The 17070-nt window shown below is 44.8% G+C and overlaps 1 protein-coding gene across 1 annotated transcript in view; it reads right to left on the bottom strand.

Moving 5' to 3' along the window:
• The window catches only part of LOC118771716 (myelin regulatory factor-like protein), a 17914-nt gene extending 1355 nt beyond the window's left edge, over window positions 1–16559 (bottom strand). Inside the window, exons 1-25 of the mRNA XM_036519722.1 lie at window positions 16530–16559; window positions 14690–14783; window positions 12011–12101; window positions 11226–11287; window positions 10703–10831; window positions 10345–10462; window positions 10061–10170; window positions 9382–9544; window positions 8585–8780; window positions 8235–8311; window positions 8032–8142; window positions 7200–7290; window positions 6576–6776; window positions 6358–6466; window positions 5914–6023; window positions 5331–5491; window positions 4448–4511; window positions 4258–4346; window positions 3464–3532; window positions 3234–3292; window positions 2786–2944; window positions 2540–2587; window positions 2331–2415; window positions 1590–1664; window positions 795–903 (exon numbers count right to left, since the gene is read on the bottom strand). Coding sequence (XP_036375615.1) covers window positions 795–903; window positions 1590–1664; window positions 2331–2415; window positions 2540–2587; window positions 2786–2944; window positions 3234–3292; window positions 3464–3532; window positions 4258–4346; window positions 4448–4511; window positions 5331–5491; window positions 5914–6023; window positions 6358–6466; window positions 6576–6776; window positions 7200–7290; window positions 8032–8142; window positions 8235–8311; window positions 8585–8780; window positions 9382–9544; window positions 10061–10170; window positions 10345–10462; window positions 10703–10831; window positions 11226–11287; window positions 12011–12101; window positions 14690–14735 — 2532 coding nt within the window. The 5' untranslated portion in view covers window positions 14736–14783; window positions 16530–16559. The remainder of the gene's footprint in view (window positions 1–794; window positions 904–1589; window positions 1665–2330; window positions 2416–2539; window positions 2588–2785; window positions 2945–3233; window positions 3293–3463; window positions 3533–4257; window positions 4347–4447; window positions 4512–5330; window positions 5492–5913; window positions 6024–6357; window positions 6467–6575; window positions 6777–7199; window positions 7291–8031; window positions 8143–8234; window positions 8312–8584; window positions 8781–9381; window positions 9545–10060; window positions 10171–10344; window positions 10463–10702; window positions 10832–11225; window positions 11288–12010; window positions 12102–14689; window positions 14784–16529) is intronic.
• Between the last annotated feature and the right edge of the window lie 511 nt (window positions 16560–17070).

Here is a 17070-nt window from a genome sequence, read left to right as displayed (position 1 = left end):
AACTTATATGCTTACACTGTTATACCCTCTTTTTTAAATCTTGTGAACTTTGCTGTCTTGTAATGGTTCAGGTCTGTCTAAGGACCCCAGCTGGTCATGCAGAATGAATACAGGCAGTTTAGGCAGCACTGCAGCATTAAGGCCAGAGCCCCTGACTAAAGCTCCTTCGTCCTGAGACCGTTCTTCCGAGGCTAACTAGCTCCCGGCCGCTCGCTTTGCCTCCCTTTGACAGACGTCTGCACGGTCAGTGCTCACTCCTGAAACAGCGCGAGCTGCCACTGCACTGATCTGCCAGGCCGTTTAAGCTGTGGGGCAGACAGACGGCTCACGCTTCAGCCAATGTGGTCGATAATGTAAGCGCTCTCTTCCTGAGTCGTGACTAGCCTGGCCCGACCGTGGTGTCACCTGAACATGCTCCGCCGCACTGACTACCACAGCTGAGACATGCATTGAGTGGTCTGGGAGATCTGTGAGCAATTGCCTCTCCCTGTACAGACCCTCTGCAGCTTGTAGAAAGGTAGCTTCTGGGATCAGTGGTAGCCTTTTGCACAACATGATCAATGTTCATGTTAAAATTGGGCTAGCAGATCCTGAATCAGTCTTCTGTAGGTGTTTGTCTTCCCTGTGCCTGCCCTTTCTTGTGTATATGAAGCAGTGGGCACTTTTGCCCTCAACAAAAGATCAGACATCTTAGTTCAGCTTGCCCAACCCAAATCCTAAACCACGCCACTTTGTCTAAAATTGATTCAGGATCGGTTGCTGAGGCCAGAAGGTGTCTACACCAGATATTGTACCTGTGTGTTGCTCAAGGCATGCACATCTTCACTGGTGTAGTCCATCAGGGCAGAGCAGACGAAGGCCTCCTCAGCATGGCACTGAAGAATCACCAGCAGCTCTGTGGTGCTGTTGGAGGAGACACCTAGTGGTCAGGTTTGGGAACAGACACAGCACCCTTTGTGCTGTGGTCGGATGTAAGGGTTTCCCAGTCAGTTTCATAGGTGTAGTGTGATTGAACGTCTTTATAGCATCACCAGATTGTATTTGATTCATATCAACTGCAAATCATGTCTTTGCATGTTAAAGGATGATGTAAATGTAAACACTTAAGTAGGTTTAATGCCAAGCATGTGTTTTCTCCCTGTGGGGAAGTCCAGTATACATTATTAACCCATGATGATGGCAATGAGGATATTTTATCTGTGTAATTACAAGCCTTGCTGTGTGAAATGTCTCAGATTATATACTGATATATCAGGTGCTATTCAGCGTAAGCATTACATTCACAGCATGCAGAATCAAGCTAGAGATTCAGGGCTCTCCTGTTATGTGCTTCCTGCCTAAACTGGGGCAGCGCCCACTGCCAGCTCATCTGAAGGGTCCGGTTTTAACTGAGGCAGGGGCACCTGAGTGCCAGAAATCCCTCAGGACCAGGAGCAAGATGTCCTGCCAAGCACCCCCCCCCCCCCCCAACACCAGTTTCCCTGCGCTCCCCTCAATGCCACTCTGTCGCCGCTGTCCCGCGCAGCCAAGTCCCGCTGAATTATTCAAGTGGAAAACAAAGTGGCCTGTCACCCTCCCTGTCCACTCACTTCATCTGGACGGTCACCCTCATGTTGACGGGCACAAACTTGCTGACGGGGATGGTGTAGCTGTAGTTTCCAGGCCTACGAGACGACATGGAGGGGAGGTGAGTTCGCAACGAAGCGGAGTACGGGCCAGTAACGGGCAGATCATACGCTGTTACATTAACACAGTGTTTCTCCGGTCTGGTCCTTCAGGTAGCTCAGGTACTTTGATTCTGTTTTTCAGTTGGGCCCCTACAGGAAGCTGAGCCAACAGCGGAGTAAACTATTCATGCGCCACATTGAAATATGCATCTGTGTCCATAACAAAGATGTCTTATAGAAAACACCTGAGGCATTTACATCTTTCAAATCAGGTTTAAAGTGTTCATCCACTTTTTCCCGTTTGAGGCATTGGACACCTCAGAAGCCCCATTGCTACAGATATTACATTGTGCTGCCACCTCCTGGTTGTTCTTTGTAATTACATTTAGAGAGAGCTGTAAAGACTAATCAAGGTGACCTGAAAGCATTGTGTAAAATATATGCTGCCTTTTTTTAACATTTCTTTACTTTTAATCCACTTTACATTTTCCTCTTTCGTTTACATAATTTTACTTCTCAGGGAGTAAATGTGTCTCCACCAACCACTTTAGTGTGGGCAGTTTTGCCAAGTGATCAGACCTTAATTTCACATGGGTCTGGCTGAATGAGAGTCTGGATCAATGTTTATGAAGTAAAGTGGGGACTGTCTGAATAGCAGCTTACCCACAATTCCCCTGCACACAGTACCGCTGGTCAATGATCTGCTGATTCTCCTTAATGAAAATGGATTGGACAGTTGTATTTGTCCCTGTTTATAAAAAAAAAACAAAACACAAACAAAAGAATTGTTAACCTTAATGGATTTTGAACATTTTATACGTAAAAATCAATCAAAGATGCATGGTAATCTATTAGTCAACATCAAAACTTACAGTCTTTGGCACTTTTGAGTTTTTCATACAGCTTTTCTATCTTGTCAGCTGCGGAGATAAGAACAACAACATGAAATATAACTTCAAAGACAGCAGTCAAATATCGCAATTCAGTATTTCCTGGAGTAGGAACAGGTTCTGAAATATTAGAATATTGGAAAAGATTACCTCAAGTGCACATGAGTTCAGAGAATGACACCACAGAGCAGTAAAGAGAAAGTGGCTGTCAGGAGAATGACGGCTTGCCTGCATGCGGATGGTCAGTGGGGAAGGAGGGAGTTGCCATGGTCGGGAGGTCGCTGTGGTTGCCAGGGTCAGACGGACAGCAGTACACCTCCTCACAGTACAGGAGGTTACAGAAATCTACATCAGGGGGCCAGGGCTCCGGGGTCGAGGAGGGGGCCACTACCCAGAGGACACACAGACACAGAGTCACAGGCTACCAATCAGAGGACACACATACACAGAGTCACAGGCCACCAATCAGAGGACACACAGAGTCACGGGCCACTCATTCTACTTATCTCCTTAGTAGTGGTGTTAGTGATTAGTGATACTGAGGCAGTATGCAAGCCCAAAGCTTGCAAACCCTACCACGAATAAAATCCTGATATCACACATCCTCAGGTGTTTGAGTGAGACCACCTCCCCAGTAAATGCTTAGCTAAATGTGGAGGAACAGGACGAGGCATACCTGTGGGGGTTGAGAGGGTGGGCTGAGCTGTGGTGGTCTTGAGGGGGAGCACATGCGAGCTGTTAATGCAAAACAAATAAAAAATCTGTTATGAAAAAAGACTCCACAAAGGACAGAGGACATAATTACACAGATGGTGTTTTCCTGAAGCAATATACCATGGGTGCAGTGCCCCACCCAGGTCACAAATTGGCAAAATTCTAGTTAAAAAGCCCGTAACTACTGTGCACCTGTTCCCATCTGAGGTCTCCAGGTCCTCCTTCAGGGTGAGCATGTAGAGGGCAGTGATGGAGATGACACTGAGGGAGACAGAGACAGTGAGAGAGGAACAGGACAGACAGCATGGTCGTCTCTGCAATGACTGCATTACAGGAATGACATCAATGTCATTCCAATAATATCTACATCCCTGCAGGACATAAACAAAGACCAGGCTGCAATCTTCACATCAGATTCACTCACAGACCCGCTACCCATGTGACCAAAAATACACGCTGATGTACCCCCTCATTTTGAAATAAATCTGCCTCCTGTGTAGGCGAATATCTGCTGTCCTTTTTACAAAATAAATAACAATACCACCACAAAAAGACCGGTACAGCTCAGCCCACAGTTCAACTCCAGTCAAACAACCATCTGTGACCCCCCGAGCACAATGCTTGTCTTTGAATGTGTAGAGGACTGATGAGACTTCCTAAAAGGTTCTGGTGAAGGTCAGGGTCCCGACAGATACTGAGAAACGAGTCATATGTGTTTAGTCCTTTGACCACATTTTGTCACCCTCATCACTTCTATTACGCCATAAACTGCATTGCCAAGGACAGCTAACGTGTAATCACCAGCTTAGAAAACACCTACAAAGCCAGGCATATTACAATTCATATATGTGATGCAGCTTAACAAACAAATGCTCTGCTTGTTCTTACTGCAGCAAATGTTACACTTCCTGGTGCTGAGCCACAGAATACGCGGACACGTCACCCAGTTCATTTTCATGCATGTAATGAGGGAAAATGAGTCTCACCAGATGCCCATCGTTGCCACGAGCATGATGATGCTGGCCTTGAATACTTTATGACCTAAGCAGTGACTGTACTTCTGGCATAAGTATCCCTGCAAGAGAAGACAAAGGAGCAGGTGAGGTGAAATTCGATCGGAGATCTCCAGGTGTAATACACAGGTGTGTTTTCTGTTCTGTGTTTGTTTGCACTCACTCTGGGGGGCTGGTTTGGGGCTGGCTTCTGAGGGGGTGGGCCGGTGTCATTTTTCTTGCCTTTCCTGGGAAATAAACGTAAATTCATGCACCGATTGATTGACAAATTGATTTGTTCAGCTGCTGTGCACCATGAATCCATTTTCTGTGCTATTCTGACACCTGGGTAGTGTAAAATGTAACTGACATCACTCACTCAGATGATATAAGGAATATTCACAGTCACATGGGAAACACTCAGATTCACATAGGCACACAAAATCTTCAAGCAAAATACATTCAAATGCCTTCAGGATGTGTTTAAATATGTATGCTTTTGTTTTGAAAATTGCAATCTAATCCTTAGATCAGCTGTCTTATTTATTGCAGAATACACACAACACAGAAATGTCAGTGACAGGGAGGCTCTAATAAGGCTGTTTCACAACATCCTATCAGCATAATGACAGCACAGAGAAAGCTGATTCACAGAGAAATCACTGTCAAGGTTGACAACAAATACATTTCAAAGGTACATTGGTCATCCTTGAACAAGGTTAATATTGTGAACTCTACCTGTTTACTGACAGAAATTAGTAAAAGAAAGAGTGCACGAGTGAAAGAGGAAATGTTTATTTGCATTTTATACAGCACAATAGAATGAAAGCGAGAGATTTCAGCCTCCGAGCTGATTAAGTTGAGAAATGGGAATCACTTCCGTCATGTGGGATAGAATAACATTAGCACTGAACAGACTGTGAACAGAGAGCTTCATGCGTAGCTGAAACCCCCCCTCTCCTCCTCAATTTGCAAGTCCAAACATCAAGTGCAGCTCAGTTTTTTTTTCCAGCCAGAGAATGCCTTATGGCTGTAATGTGTGGCTCCCCCTTGTGGTGATGGCGTACCTGTGCATGCTGGCGATGTGGTTGGAGCGCAGGCTGCCTGTGCTCTTGAGCTTGGCTAGCCGGGTGTTCCACCCCTCCAGCTCCTGGATGCGGGTCTCCAGGTTGTCTGTCAGCTTGCAAAGCTGTTTAACTGCCCCCACATTCTCCATGAAGATCTGGTCCTGGGAATGTCCAAACACACAGGGGGTGCTACTGCAGTCACAGTTACATTTTAAAAACGTGTGGAATCAGGGATTTCATGGGGAGACCCATTAACAAAGCAGAGCGTCTTGAAAAGTATGGTTTCGTGTTCAAAACCGTGTACCAAATCTTAACGGTGTAAGTAATCTTACTATTGGCTCTGTTCTTTGTAGGTGATTGATGGAATGACAGTTAAAGAGGATTGACATTTGTCCTGTGATCTTAAATGTGGTGAACTGAAAAGACTGTGCAGGATACTTCACAATTTATTAGTGCGTGCTATATAGTGGATGGACGAAGCGTGAGTCTCCACACCAGCCAATGTATTTAAACATATGATGAAGCTCTATATGTGGTCCTTGACTATGGCATTGTGTGTTTCCTCTTGCTTTGAGCTCCTCACTTTGTCCACCATGAGGAAGTTCTTGATTTTCTCTCCGTCTGCGCAGGTGACGTCTCCCACCTCCTTCACAGCGGAAGGCAGCAGCTCCTTTACCTCCTGGGCGATGACCCCTGAGACAGGTAACAATGCATAATAATGTTCACATACGCTGAATTCTGGGGGTGCACACATCCCTAGATCAGGCACACAAACGCACCCCTGAATCAGGTACACATGCACAAGCACGTCCCTGAATCAAACATGGCCTCACTCCCCCCTGAATCAGCTACACAGACACACCCCTAACTCACACACATCTGCTGATGATATTGAGGGTTGGGAGGAACCAATGGAGCCAAAACTGACAGAGGAAAAAAGATGAAATAAAGCCACAAATGGCTGGACCTTCTCTGCAACAGGGCTTTACAGTCACTGTGAGTGAGTGAACACTTCAGCCTTGTGCACCTGTTTCGTGGACCTGATCGATCCCCATTTTCTCAGCAAACTCAGGCTTGTAGTCGTACTCCACGATCCTCATCTGTGCTATTCTTTTCAGCTGCTCTGTTGAGTCCACCTGAGGAATTAAAGGAGACTCTGCACATTTTGATCCCTTTGAGCTTGCATTGGAATGGCTGCAACACCTGCGCTCAGGCTGACAGGTGGTGCTCATTCCGGGCACCCACCTCCTGGATGTTCTGCTTTGCCCGCATGTCAGATGGGTGCATGACCGTGCCCATGACCTTGGCGTTGCCACAGACCACCAAGGCCTCATCGGGGGCGTCTGTGTTGATGCCCACTCTCCCGTGGCACACCGCCGTGTCACCAGCCTGTCCCCGCTGCCACAACACCTCGCTGTCGTTCTCAAACTGGCCCGGGTTCGATGCCTGGCCGTGCGACACAAGAACACATAAGGCTCAATCTCCAGACAACAAATTAACTGCCCACTGTGCTGTATCAGTTGTCAGGGCATTTCAGTTTATTGCTAGAGAGTGCTAATTCAATAATTTTATAATCAATGTTGTGCAGCGACATTGGGAGCTCCATTGTTGATTGTTAAACTATCTGCTAAAAGGTATGTAATTAACTATAGATTTCTTTGCTCTCAGTTCAGCATTTGTCCCCTTACATTAAACAGAGAGAATGAGCAACAATGTCAACTATTATACGTACAAGCACACAATGCTCTCACAATGTTGCCGCTGTAATGCTCATGGACCGTTATGAAAATGTTAATGAAAATATTTTAGTGCATTGTGGGATAGGAGTAAACCTGACTGGGGAATTGTGGGTGGATTGCAGTCACTCACCCTGACAATGATCCTCTCAGACACATGTGCCACCAGCAGGAAACAGTCTTCCTTCACAGAGGCATAGAGCCCCACCACCAGCATGAAGTACCTGTCAACACCAGCACTATCAATCCCAGTCACAGAACCAATGATTTTGTCCAAGACAAGTTATTAACACAAGACCCATGGTAACATTAAATTTATTTTAATATTTAAAAATATGTTGTTCAGTCCAAGAATATATTTGTAGATTTAAATCTATTAATACAAAGCGGAAATATAATGCAATATACCAAAATTGTAATAATTTACATATACTCCAGATATAGATAAATATAAATAAAGGCATAGGTAATATAAATATTTATTTGATATATTGTTTTTGTATGGGGAATGCTCTTTGCAATGTCTTTTTTATTCTACAATAACACTTGAAACTGCTTTTTGAAACATGCCACACCTGACAAACATATATACGTATAACACAAAGATGTGATAACTTGACATATCACAACAGCACCATATAGGACCCTTTAACTCCAACTGAACAAAGTTCTTGATTTGTTAAACACACACTGACGTTATTTATATGTTAAATATACACAAGTATATATGTTGATCTTTCCCTCCATAATAATAATATGTATTTTACGTGCACTCCAGGAACTTTGCTGTAAAAGGGCATAACATGTTTATATATAAATCAAAGGGTTCCAGTACAGATGGTCTGATTAGAGATCTGTTCTTGTTCACACAGCCAGTGTGAGTGTGTGTGTGTGTGTGTGTGTGTGTGTGTGTGTGTGTGTATATGTCACTGTGAGTGCAAGTGCACATGTGAACCGTCAGTCACCTCTGGTCTGGGTTGGGCTTGCCTTTCTTCCTCATGTTGTTGGCTGTGGTCTCACTGAAGTGCAGTCGTCCTATCGTCACCTTGGTAGTCTTATCCCCGGGAAGACTAACCCTGAGGGGTGACATGTTAATCCCTTGGTTAATGAACCTTTCCATCTCAGGCCAGCTTTGACACACTGGATCACAGTAATGCTGGAAACTCACTTCACAGGCAGAAAAGGCTTCTTGCTACGGTCAGACTGGGACTGCTCTATTGTGATCAGATGGGTCTGGGCCTCAAGCTACACAGAGGAGAGAAGTAAAAGAGTTTACGAGCTTAGAGTATACATTATTCTGTTGAAGTAAGGATGTATATTTGATTTCATGACAGTGGAAAGACTCTGTGACATTGCAGCTTTCATAGTGGATTATAGTTCTAATCTAGTCATTGCAGCTGTAAAATCTTCTGAAGAGACTGCTCTGGATTTACCAGACTGAACACCTAAGTGAGATGTAAAGAAATTGTCAGACTGTTTCATTTCATCTATCCCTGCAATGATAGAAAACATTCCCACCTTGACGCCAAAGACTTTCAGGTGAAAGCTCTCAATGGGTTTGGGCCCTGATGGTGTTTTGACATATCTGGGGTTTCCCGCCATCCCTATGTGAACTGTGACCTGGAAGTGGTTCTTTTTCTGACACACAAAGGTCTCATCAGTGGTGGAGTAGTTGAAGCCCTTGTCTGTGTCGACGTGGTAACCGGGAGCTGGACTAAAAAGGACGCAAAAAGCACAAAAACAATTGGACTTGTGGTTAAAACAGAACTACTACTGCTACTACTACTACTCTAAGCCTAACCTTTTTGTATGCACTTTTACCATTCCCTCTGGGTAAGAGCATCTGCTAAATGACCAAAAGTAATTTAAATGTAGGATAAATGTAGAATAAGGAGCTGTTTCCACTGCATATCAACACCTGAGGGAAATACCAGGAAAGGACCAGCCTTCTTGGTCACAAATTTATCCACAAACTCCATAAAACGGTGCTTTTGTCAATTATTATTTGTGTTATCATGTCCTCGCACAAAGTCAATGCCAACTTCCCCATTTGGAGGAGCTGCCTGCAAAGGCTACAGGTTGAGTTCCCCGGAGGTGAACTGCCCTTGTGCTCTTGAGCAAAGTACTTGAATTGCTTCTGTAAATTTAAAGCTGTGAAAAGGGACACAGTATTGTGATGTGAGACAGGTGAGTGGTCCTCAGATAAGGGCATCTGTTAGACAGATACACACAGTAGTGATGATATGTGAGATCCATGTGTTAGAACGAAGGAGCTCAGTGGAGAGCAATGGGAGCTTTAGTAGATTTCCACTCACAGGGTTTCATAGCTGCTGTTGTATAGTGGGCTCCACTGGCCAGGCTGGTAACGGTCCCACGCCAACATCTGACAGGCCCCTTGTCCGGAATTCCCATTCTGCCCGTCACTGTCATAATTGAGGGCGTCGCCCATGCCACCCCCACCGCCACACTCCGGTCCCACTGAAACAAGGCACACATTTAGGGGACTGGCCCGTTAATCATTGATTACCCGCAGCCAATCACTATAGAGTATAATATCAAGAGACCTTCCTGGATCGTGGCCAGGTGTACTTTATTCCCTCATTTTAAAGTCATAAAGCCGCGCAGTATTCGCACATTAGGGCCGAGACGCCAGGAAGACTGATCGATTGAAGCTCTGGTGGGGGGGTTGGACCCACTGCGGTTTTATTGGCGCTGTTAAATAAGTAACTGATTCTGACCTTGGCTAACGGTCATTCCTATTCCTCATGGAAGGAGGACTTCACAATTTATTACGAGCAGTAACCATTGAGATAGAGCAGTAACCATGTTTTTTGAGGGTCAGGGTGACTCTCCCCTAATATAAAGGGCAGAGGTACATCTAAAGGTCTTCACTCCATATTAATGAGACTGATGGTGTTCAGAGACATTTGTAGCCATATGGCTGTTACTATTTACTATTTACTATTTAAGCAGCAGCCTCTTACTTACTCTTACCTCTTACTAATGAACACCTTGTCTGGGCTGGGTTGCCCCACAGACAGGGGTCTGGGGCCCCCTCAAAAGATTCAGACCGGCGCCTCTTCTTGGTGTTAGATAACACAGACCTAGAGAACAAGGAACAGGCACAGTTACAGAACAGTTTCCCTACTGATGAAGCACATCATAGCTAACCTACCAATAGGAACCAGTCTACTTAACACATCACTCATTAAACGTAAGCAAATGTCACATGGGAATGGGGCAGGTCAGGGTTACAATAACATAGTGCTGGTCCTCACCCTGTCTGCTGGCTGGGTGTGGGAGGCAGGTAAGGGTATCTCGGGTCTGGGTATCCTGGCAAACCTTGCTGAAGGCAGGAGGGTGCCGTGGGTGCAGTAGTCTTGATGGAGCTGTTGACTGGACCCATGCAGACAGGGGGCAGTGGGGGGTCGTGAACGGGGGGCGTGTGTGTGTGGAGGTAGGAGCTAGTGGGACATGTGTACTGAGGGTGCTGGGGGAGGCTGTGAATGGGAGGCGAAGGGGAAGCGTTTGCCTGGCAGTTTTCTGGGCTCAGATAGTGTGGGTGGTGAGGGGAGGCTAGCATGCATGGCGTTGGGGGAGCGCTGGCGTTCATGCAGGTGTTTTTGTTTGCCACACCCGTGTAACTGAGGTGCTGGGGTGGGCAGGCCGGGGGTCCCAGGGACCTCTCTTTAAACCGGCAGGATGGGACTGTAGGGGGCACTGCAGGGGAAAATGGCACCTGATCTGCCTGCATAGTGGAGTCATCTGTAAGAACAGAATTCATTCAGACCACATCGGGGTACAATTCTAACGCACAACTTCGCAGCACAAAGTCAATAGCACTTTGTGAATATATTATAACAACCAAGGAAACATTTTATGCCATTGGCAACACATTTGGGTAGATTTATAGGAATAAGTGTGGGACTTAGGAAAAGTGTGGGTTTAAGGTTTGGGTTGCAACGTTGTAGCGCACAATACATAAGCTATCATTCATCCATGAAGCTCTTATGAATGGATATGGAGGTCACATAAAACATGTGGTATAACCATACTTTAACTATATATAACACATTCACCTCAAATGGGAAATTATGAATAAACAATATCTTCATTTTTATTATTAGGATAAGGAGAGGAGTTGAAAGGTGGATCTCACCTGGAACTTGAGGAGGGGAACAAGGTTCTGATCCAGAATCTGGGGGCGACTCTGGTAACATGCTGGAAGAGGCAGGAGGTACTAAATTACACTGAGGTACTGCAGAACCCTCCCTAAACCCATTAGACAGCCAAAAGGATTAATCTCTTAGTCATTAAACCACTTACAAATGTTTATTTCCTTTTCAAGTTTGCCCTCCCCAATAAATGCTTAGGAGTGTGTATATATTAAAATCAATTCACACAACTGACTCTTGAACTGAATCTGAATCCTTAATGACATTCCAAATGACATCTATTTTATCATGTTTGATAGTGTTGTTGCCTTTTGGTGAATAACTCCTGAACCTGCATCTTACACAGTGGGAATCCATATCTCAGGTCTATATGAGCTACAGTTATTAAACATTATGTAAGATGAACCATAAGCTCCAGGCTGACCCGCTTTGTCGATATAGACTGATGTGGACTCATGCCAGCACATTAAGAAACTTGGAGTTGTTCCAAAGACCAATGTCTGTCATAAATCGATCATCTTTTACTGACAGAAACAGCAATAATTGAACTGGATTTTTACAGTAGTGGAGTTCTGTCAGTGGGAGAGAGGTGGGCAAGGCTATATTAGTGCAGTGAGTTGGACTGTTCCTGGAGGGTGGGGCTGTTTTTCAGGGCAGGGGTGTGTTTGAGCATGGGGGGGGGGGGGGGGGGCTGTCTCTGAGGGAGAGCTGTATTCTGCAGTGGGTGTGGCTGTGTCTGAGAGGTGTGAAGGGGTGACTGGACACTCACAAGGTGCTGGGGTCCATGTCATTGCTGAGGTACTGCTCCAGCATGCTGGTGTCCACCCCCTCTGGCTCCAGTATCCCTGTGACATCCTGGCCTGGAGCAGACAAAGACAGCCTTCATTCCCACTCCCATCTCAGATGGATTCTTTGACCAAGCACTGAGCCTGGAACAGTTTAAGCCATTCACACAATCATTGGGATTACAATTACGGTTTGTCTCAGCCTGATCCAAGGTCAGCTGCAGGGGAGGCAGAAAGTACCCAGAGTCACTCTGTAGCCTATCTCTACGTCTGTCAGAGGTGCCCAGGGAAGGGTGAAGTTCCACAGAGAAGCAGAGCAGCAGCAGTGATATCAGCATGCGCACAGTCTAGGGGTCAGCCATTACCCTCCTGCCAGATAAGGCAAGGGAAATTCCATTTCTTTTATCTGGGCCAAAAAAGGGCACCAGCGAAGGGGTCAGCCAATAGCCTGAGCGACACTTCTGTATGTGATAACAGGGCCACTGGTAACACCTGCCTCCAACTCATCAGTTGCAAGAGCTGCAAGACAAGAGTGAGCCCGTGCCATCAGCAAACAGCTTGGACAATCAGCGCTCTCTCTCAGTCCAAGCTGAAGCCTGAGTATTATTAGGCCACATCTTGTGGTTCCATGCCTTAGTAATCAGTGCTTGATAGGGATGTATTTTATTTGAAAATGCTCGCAGATCCTCTGAAGGGTAACTTCACCAAAAAATGGAATGTATTACTAATTACCTCTACAATAGCAGGGTACAGCTTCCATTCTTAAAAGCTCTTTTGTTTTAATAGCTAAAGACATGATCTGATTGAAAAAATCTTAAACTCAATGTTATACCTAACCCTCAAAGTAAGTGAGTTCATCCACATATGGTTCCTGAAATCATACTATCTTACCAAATCAGTACATACACTTGCATACAACACCCATATCATGTGTGTATCAGGTATATTATTGTCTTTTCAAAACCAACCAAACGGCTTTCTGCCCAACTGTACCACTGTGGTGGCTCATGGGATCAAATGTTCTCATTGGCCACTTTTCTCAGATAGAGAGGAAGGTAGAAAGGAACTGATATGAAACAAAGGCTATGAAAGTGAATTTTAGAAATAGGGGACTGGCAGCTAATGGTGAGAGGCCCGCTGTGTGCCAGATGGGAGGTGTCTCCAGGCATCTGTCTCAATGGCCTTAAGATTAAACGTCCCCTCCCCATGTGACTGCAGATTGTTTTCATGGAAACTGTCTGTTAGTTTTGCCGCTCAGGCAGAGTTTATGGCCCTTACCTCCATCTGGGCCTGTATTAATGGAGGCCCATTCTACTGTTACTTGCCATATTTTACATGAATGTTTATGTCACCTCCTGACAGCACAGGAAGTGTTTTCATGATATATGTGGTGAGAGGTCTGGATGGTTGTGAATATCGCAGGGAGATCGGACTGTAGGCAAGACACTACAGACACTGCACAATTATTGTCCTGAAGACACCAAGGGTTTGAGTTTTTTAGCATATGTTATTTTGCTTTAATTTGTCCCTGCTGACCCTATTAATGTGACTAGATGGCATACATTAATCCTATCCATTAATAGGAGACATACTGGAAATATATTGCAAAAGTGGTCATTGAAGTCTTATGGACCCCTTTTTACAGCAATACAACATTGATCATGATGGGTTATGATTACTTTCCAAAGAATGACATTCTTTCAAACTTTTGTTCAAGTAAGGTAATCATTCCACCCACAGCTTGAAAGGAACGGCCATTAATATTTTGACTCGTTGCTACATTGTTGACATACTGTAACTCAATTGCATGTGTTGATACTGTAGATGCATATACGGGGCGATATCCTGAAGCTACAGCACAGCTAACATCCATCATCACATGCTCAATTTCACAGGATGATGGAGGCAGTAAAACGCCTCGAGCGCACTCAGACGCAGGGGCCAATGGAGAGAGGTGACTCCGCCCCCCCACCCCCCCACGCCCCCCCCCCCCCGACGGCCGTGTGCGTCATGTTTATTGATCCTGCACTCCCACTCCAGGCCTCTCAGCATTTCCCTCTGAGACTCCTGCAACAGCCCCTTCCCGGGTAATGTTCCGGAATGATCACGGCTCGGTGGAGACACTGTCCTGCCTCTGTTACACCATCTCACAGTTCCACTTCCATCCGTGGCTTTTTGCTCTCCACCAGAGTCCTCTTTCTCTCTGACGCGCGTGCACCCAGCAAATCTAACGCTTTTCAAGGTCAGCACTGGAACTTCATGAAGTAGTAACTAGTAACTAATTTAGTAAGTAATGAAATAACTAAGGAAGTAGCTAAACTACAAAACTGTTTTCCCGTGACTGGAGCCACAGCATCCATTGTATTTTTGTGTCATTGTCCAGCTGAGTGCAATTCTGCTCCTCCAATTCTGCTCCTCCAGGCCCTATCCCTAATCTAATTACGTTAGGTAGCAGATCGACTTGTGAGCATATTATTGTATATACTACAGCAGAATATTTAACATCATTTTGTATGGCACTTTTAATCAGTAAATTGACGTCTCTTTAGTGAGGTCCAGTGTGAAATATTTGGTAACACTGTCTACTCTTTGACATAATAACTCGCTGTCAAATGGGGGCACAAAATGGGTTCTTTCAAAGGAAAATTCATTTTTTGTCTTACCATCAAAAAATTGCTGCAGAGCCTCATTCTCCCCCAGTACATCCATCGGCCCTGTTCCAGTGGCTGTTCCAGAGCCAGAGGGCTCCACCGTGTCCTGCAGCCAGTGACACACACCTGTTACTGGATACAGACCATTCGGCAAGGCCCAGGCTTCAGTAACCTGCAGACCAACACTTTTGACCAGATAGCTTTAAAGAAAGTGTTCTGAAATGCGGACTAAACCAGTACCAAAGAGGCAAAAAACACAATACCTTTTATGACTTTATGAGATAACAAACAGCCTTATAGAACATTTTGTGTCAGTCAACTGTCACAAGGATAAAATCCAAACTGAAATTTTAACCCCTTAAACAACCAGTGGTGATGTTCTCTGCTCAATGCTTGCACATTTACAGATGGCTGAGGAATCTCAATATTATATCTTAATATAATGTTAAAGATTTCGAAAGGTGATCATAAAAAGAGAATCAGAATGATCTATTGAGATCTGCCGTTCTTGATACAAAAGCAAAACGTTTGCTGATGGATTTGATTTACAGGAGCTTGTTAAGATATCCTGTTCATTCTGATAGACCAATTGGATTCAGATCTGGTCTTCACTGCATCTGTAATCCTGTCCTTCACTGAATAAAGCAGGCTGCTCTCTGTAATAGTCCTCCTTTATCTTACTCCTATTTCATGGCCACTTTCAATGGTTTTCATTGCGCAGTTGCTGTGCAGACCACATAGCTAAAAGGGGTTCATTTCTCTTTTTATCACATTTTCAATGGAATTCACTCTCAAAGTACCTGGAAAAAAATGTCCATTAAAGTTCAATGGTTCTACTCTGTGCAGTGGTTATAAGAACAAGAAAGGTATCCGCATTGATGAGAATTGTGCGTCTGTCATTCAGGTGATTCCATACCAATTACTGCCTGTGGAACAGTGTCCATTCTCCTCTCATGTATAGATTGTGTAACTGTTTACTTTACACCCAGGCAAGAGTTCCGGAATCGTTCTCAGAGAAAAATGAGGCGGTGTTCACTGGAAATCAATAACACTGCTCCTTCATAACACATCCGCTTCACAGATTTAATCGTTCAATAAGTACGTGTTCGTATGACAAAGCAAATAATGAACTGGAATAATCTGATCAGTAGCCCAGGCTTGTCTGTATATAATCATAGCCCCGAAGAGGGGAAAGAGAAACAGAAAATGTTTCAGGAAAAATTCAAGATGGCAGGTTGACCAAAGCCAGAGAACTTTGTGCTCGAACTAAGGAGACAAATAAAGTTACTATGTTGAGATAACTAACAGATAACTAACTTGATCACGACTCAAGTTTTTATAATGATAATGGTCACAATGATACCTGCATTAAAAAGAGAACAATAATGCTGTATTATATTTTTGTCATTTCCACACAAACAATCTTTGTTTCCTTAAGAAAAAAGGCCATCAGTTCATCACTGTTTGTGACTATGAATGAATAAATTAAGTTGGGCCTGTATCAAAGTAGGATGTGCTCTCTTGAGTATATGACAAGTAGAAATCTATACTGTGTGCTATGGCCTCTCTCCAAATATTTTGATATATATCGGCCCTTAGGAGATGATAAAACAAAAATCACTCATCAATTACACCTCAAACGCAGCACTGGGACAAGTCTGACAATCATACCTCCATTTTAGAACTGACTGTGGTGCTAAAAATTAGACCGGATAGCAACAAATGGATCCATCAGCAAGTGAATGAGATATTAGCGCAAGCTCTTAGGGGGGACAAGTGCCTCCCGGCCCCTTCCTGTCACCGTGATTAAGGAAAGGATTCAGGACAGGGGTGCAGATTGCGCAGGTGGTACCGTTTCGCCAAGGTGGATTCGGGTGGGTCCGTCGAATGTTCCCTCGCCAAGCGCAGGCTGTCAGTCAGGTGTAATCCATTTGCAGGAAATCGCAAACGATAATCCCTGCGGTAATCCCTCGTGATTACTCCCCGAGTGTCCGATCCTCCATGGAATTCCAGGTGTAGGCCTGCGATTCTTATTAATAATAATCCTGAGATATTTCTCCCTGTAAATCGCCAGCAGCTGTACGTCTCTGTTTCTCTGGTGCACTTTGCTCCCCTGGTCTCAGGTGGGTAAAACTGCACACCTTGCGCAGGCGCACACCTGTGTGTGTGTGTGTGTGTGTGTGTGTGTGTGTGTGTGTGTGTGTGTGTGTGTGTGTGTGTGTTTGTAACAAGTCCTTGTACACGGCCATAAAGGAAGCATTCTTCACAATGTGTGCACACCGATACGGGAAACTGCCTGGTAAATTCTGGGATGCACACAAAAGAAGCCTGGTCTTATCTCTGCCTGGTCATTTGCAGATAGGACTCTGTCACCAAAGATATACAACAACCTT

This window comes from Megalops cyprinoides, chromosome 25, assembly GCF_013368585.1.
Source record: "Megalops cyprinoides isolate fMegCyp1 chromosome 25, fMegCyp1.pri, whole genome shotgun sequence".
Classification (NCBI taxonomy): Eukaryota; Metazoa; Chordata; class Actinopteri; order Elopiformes; family Megalopidae; genus Megalops; species Megalops cyprinoides.
The sequence above is the reverse complement of the archived record's forward strand: the minus strand, read 5'-3'. Positions and strand labels throughout refer to the sequence as shown.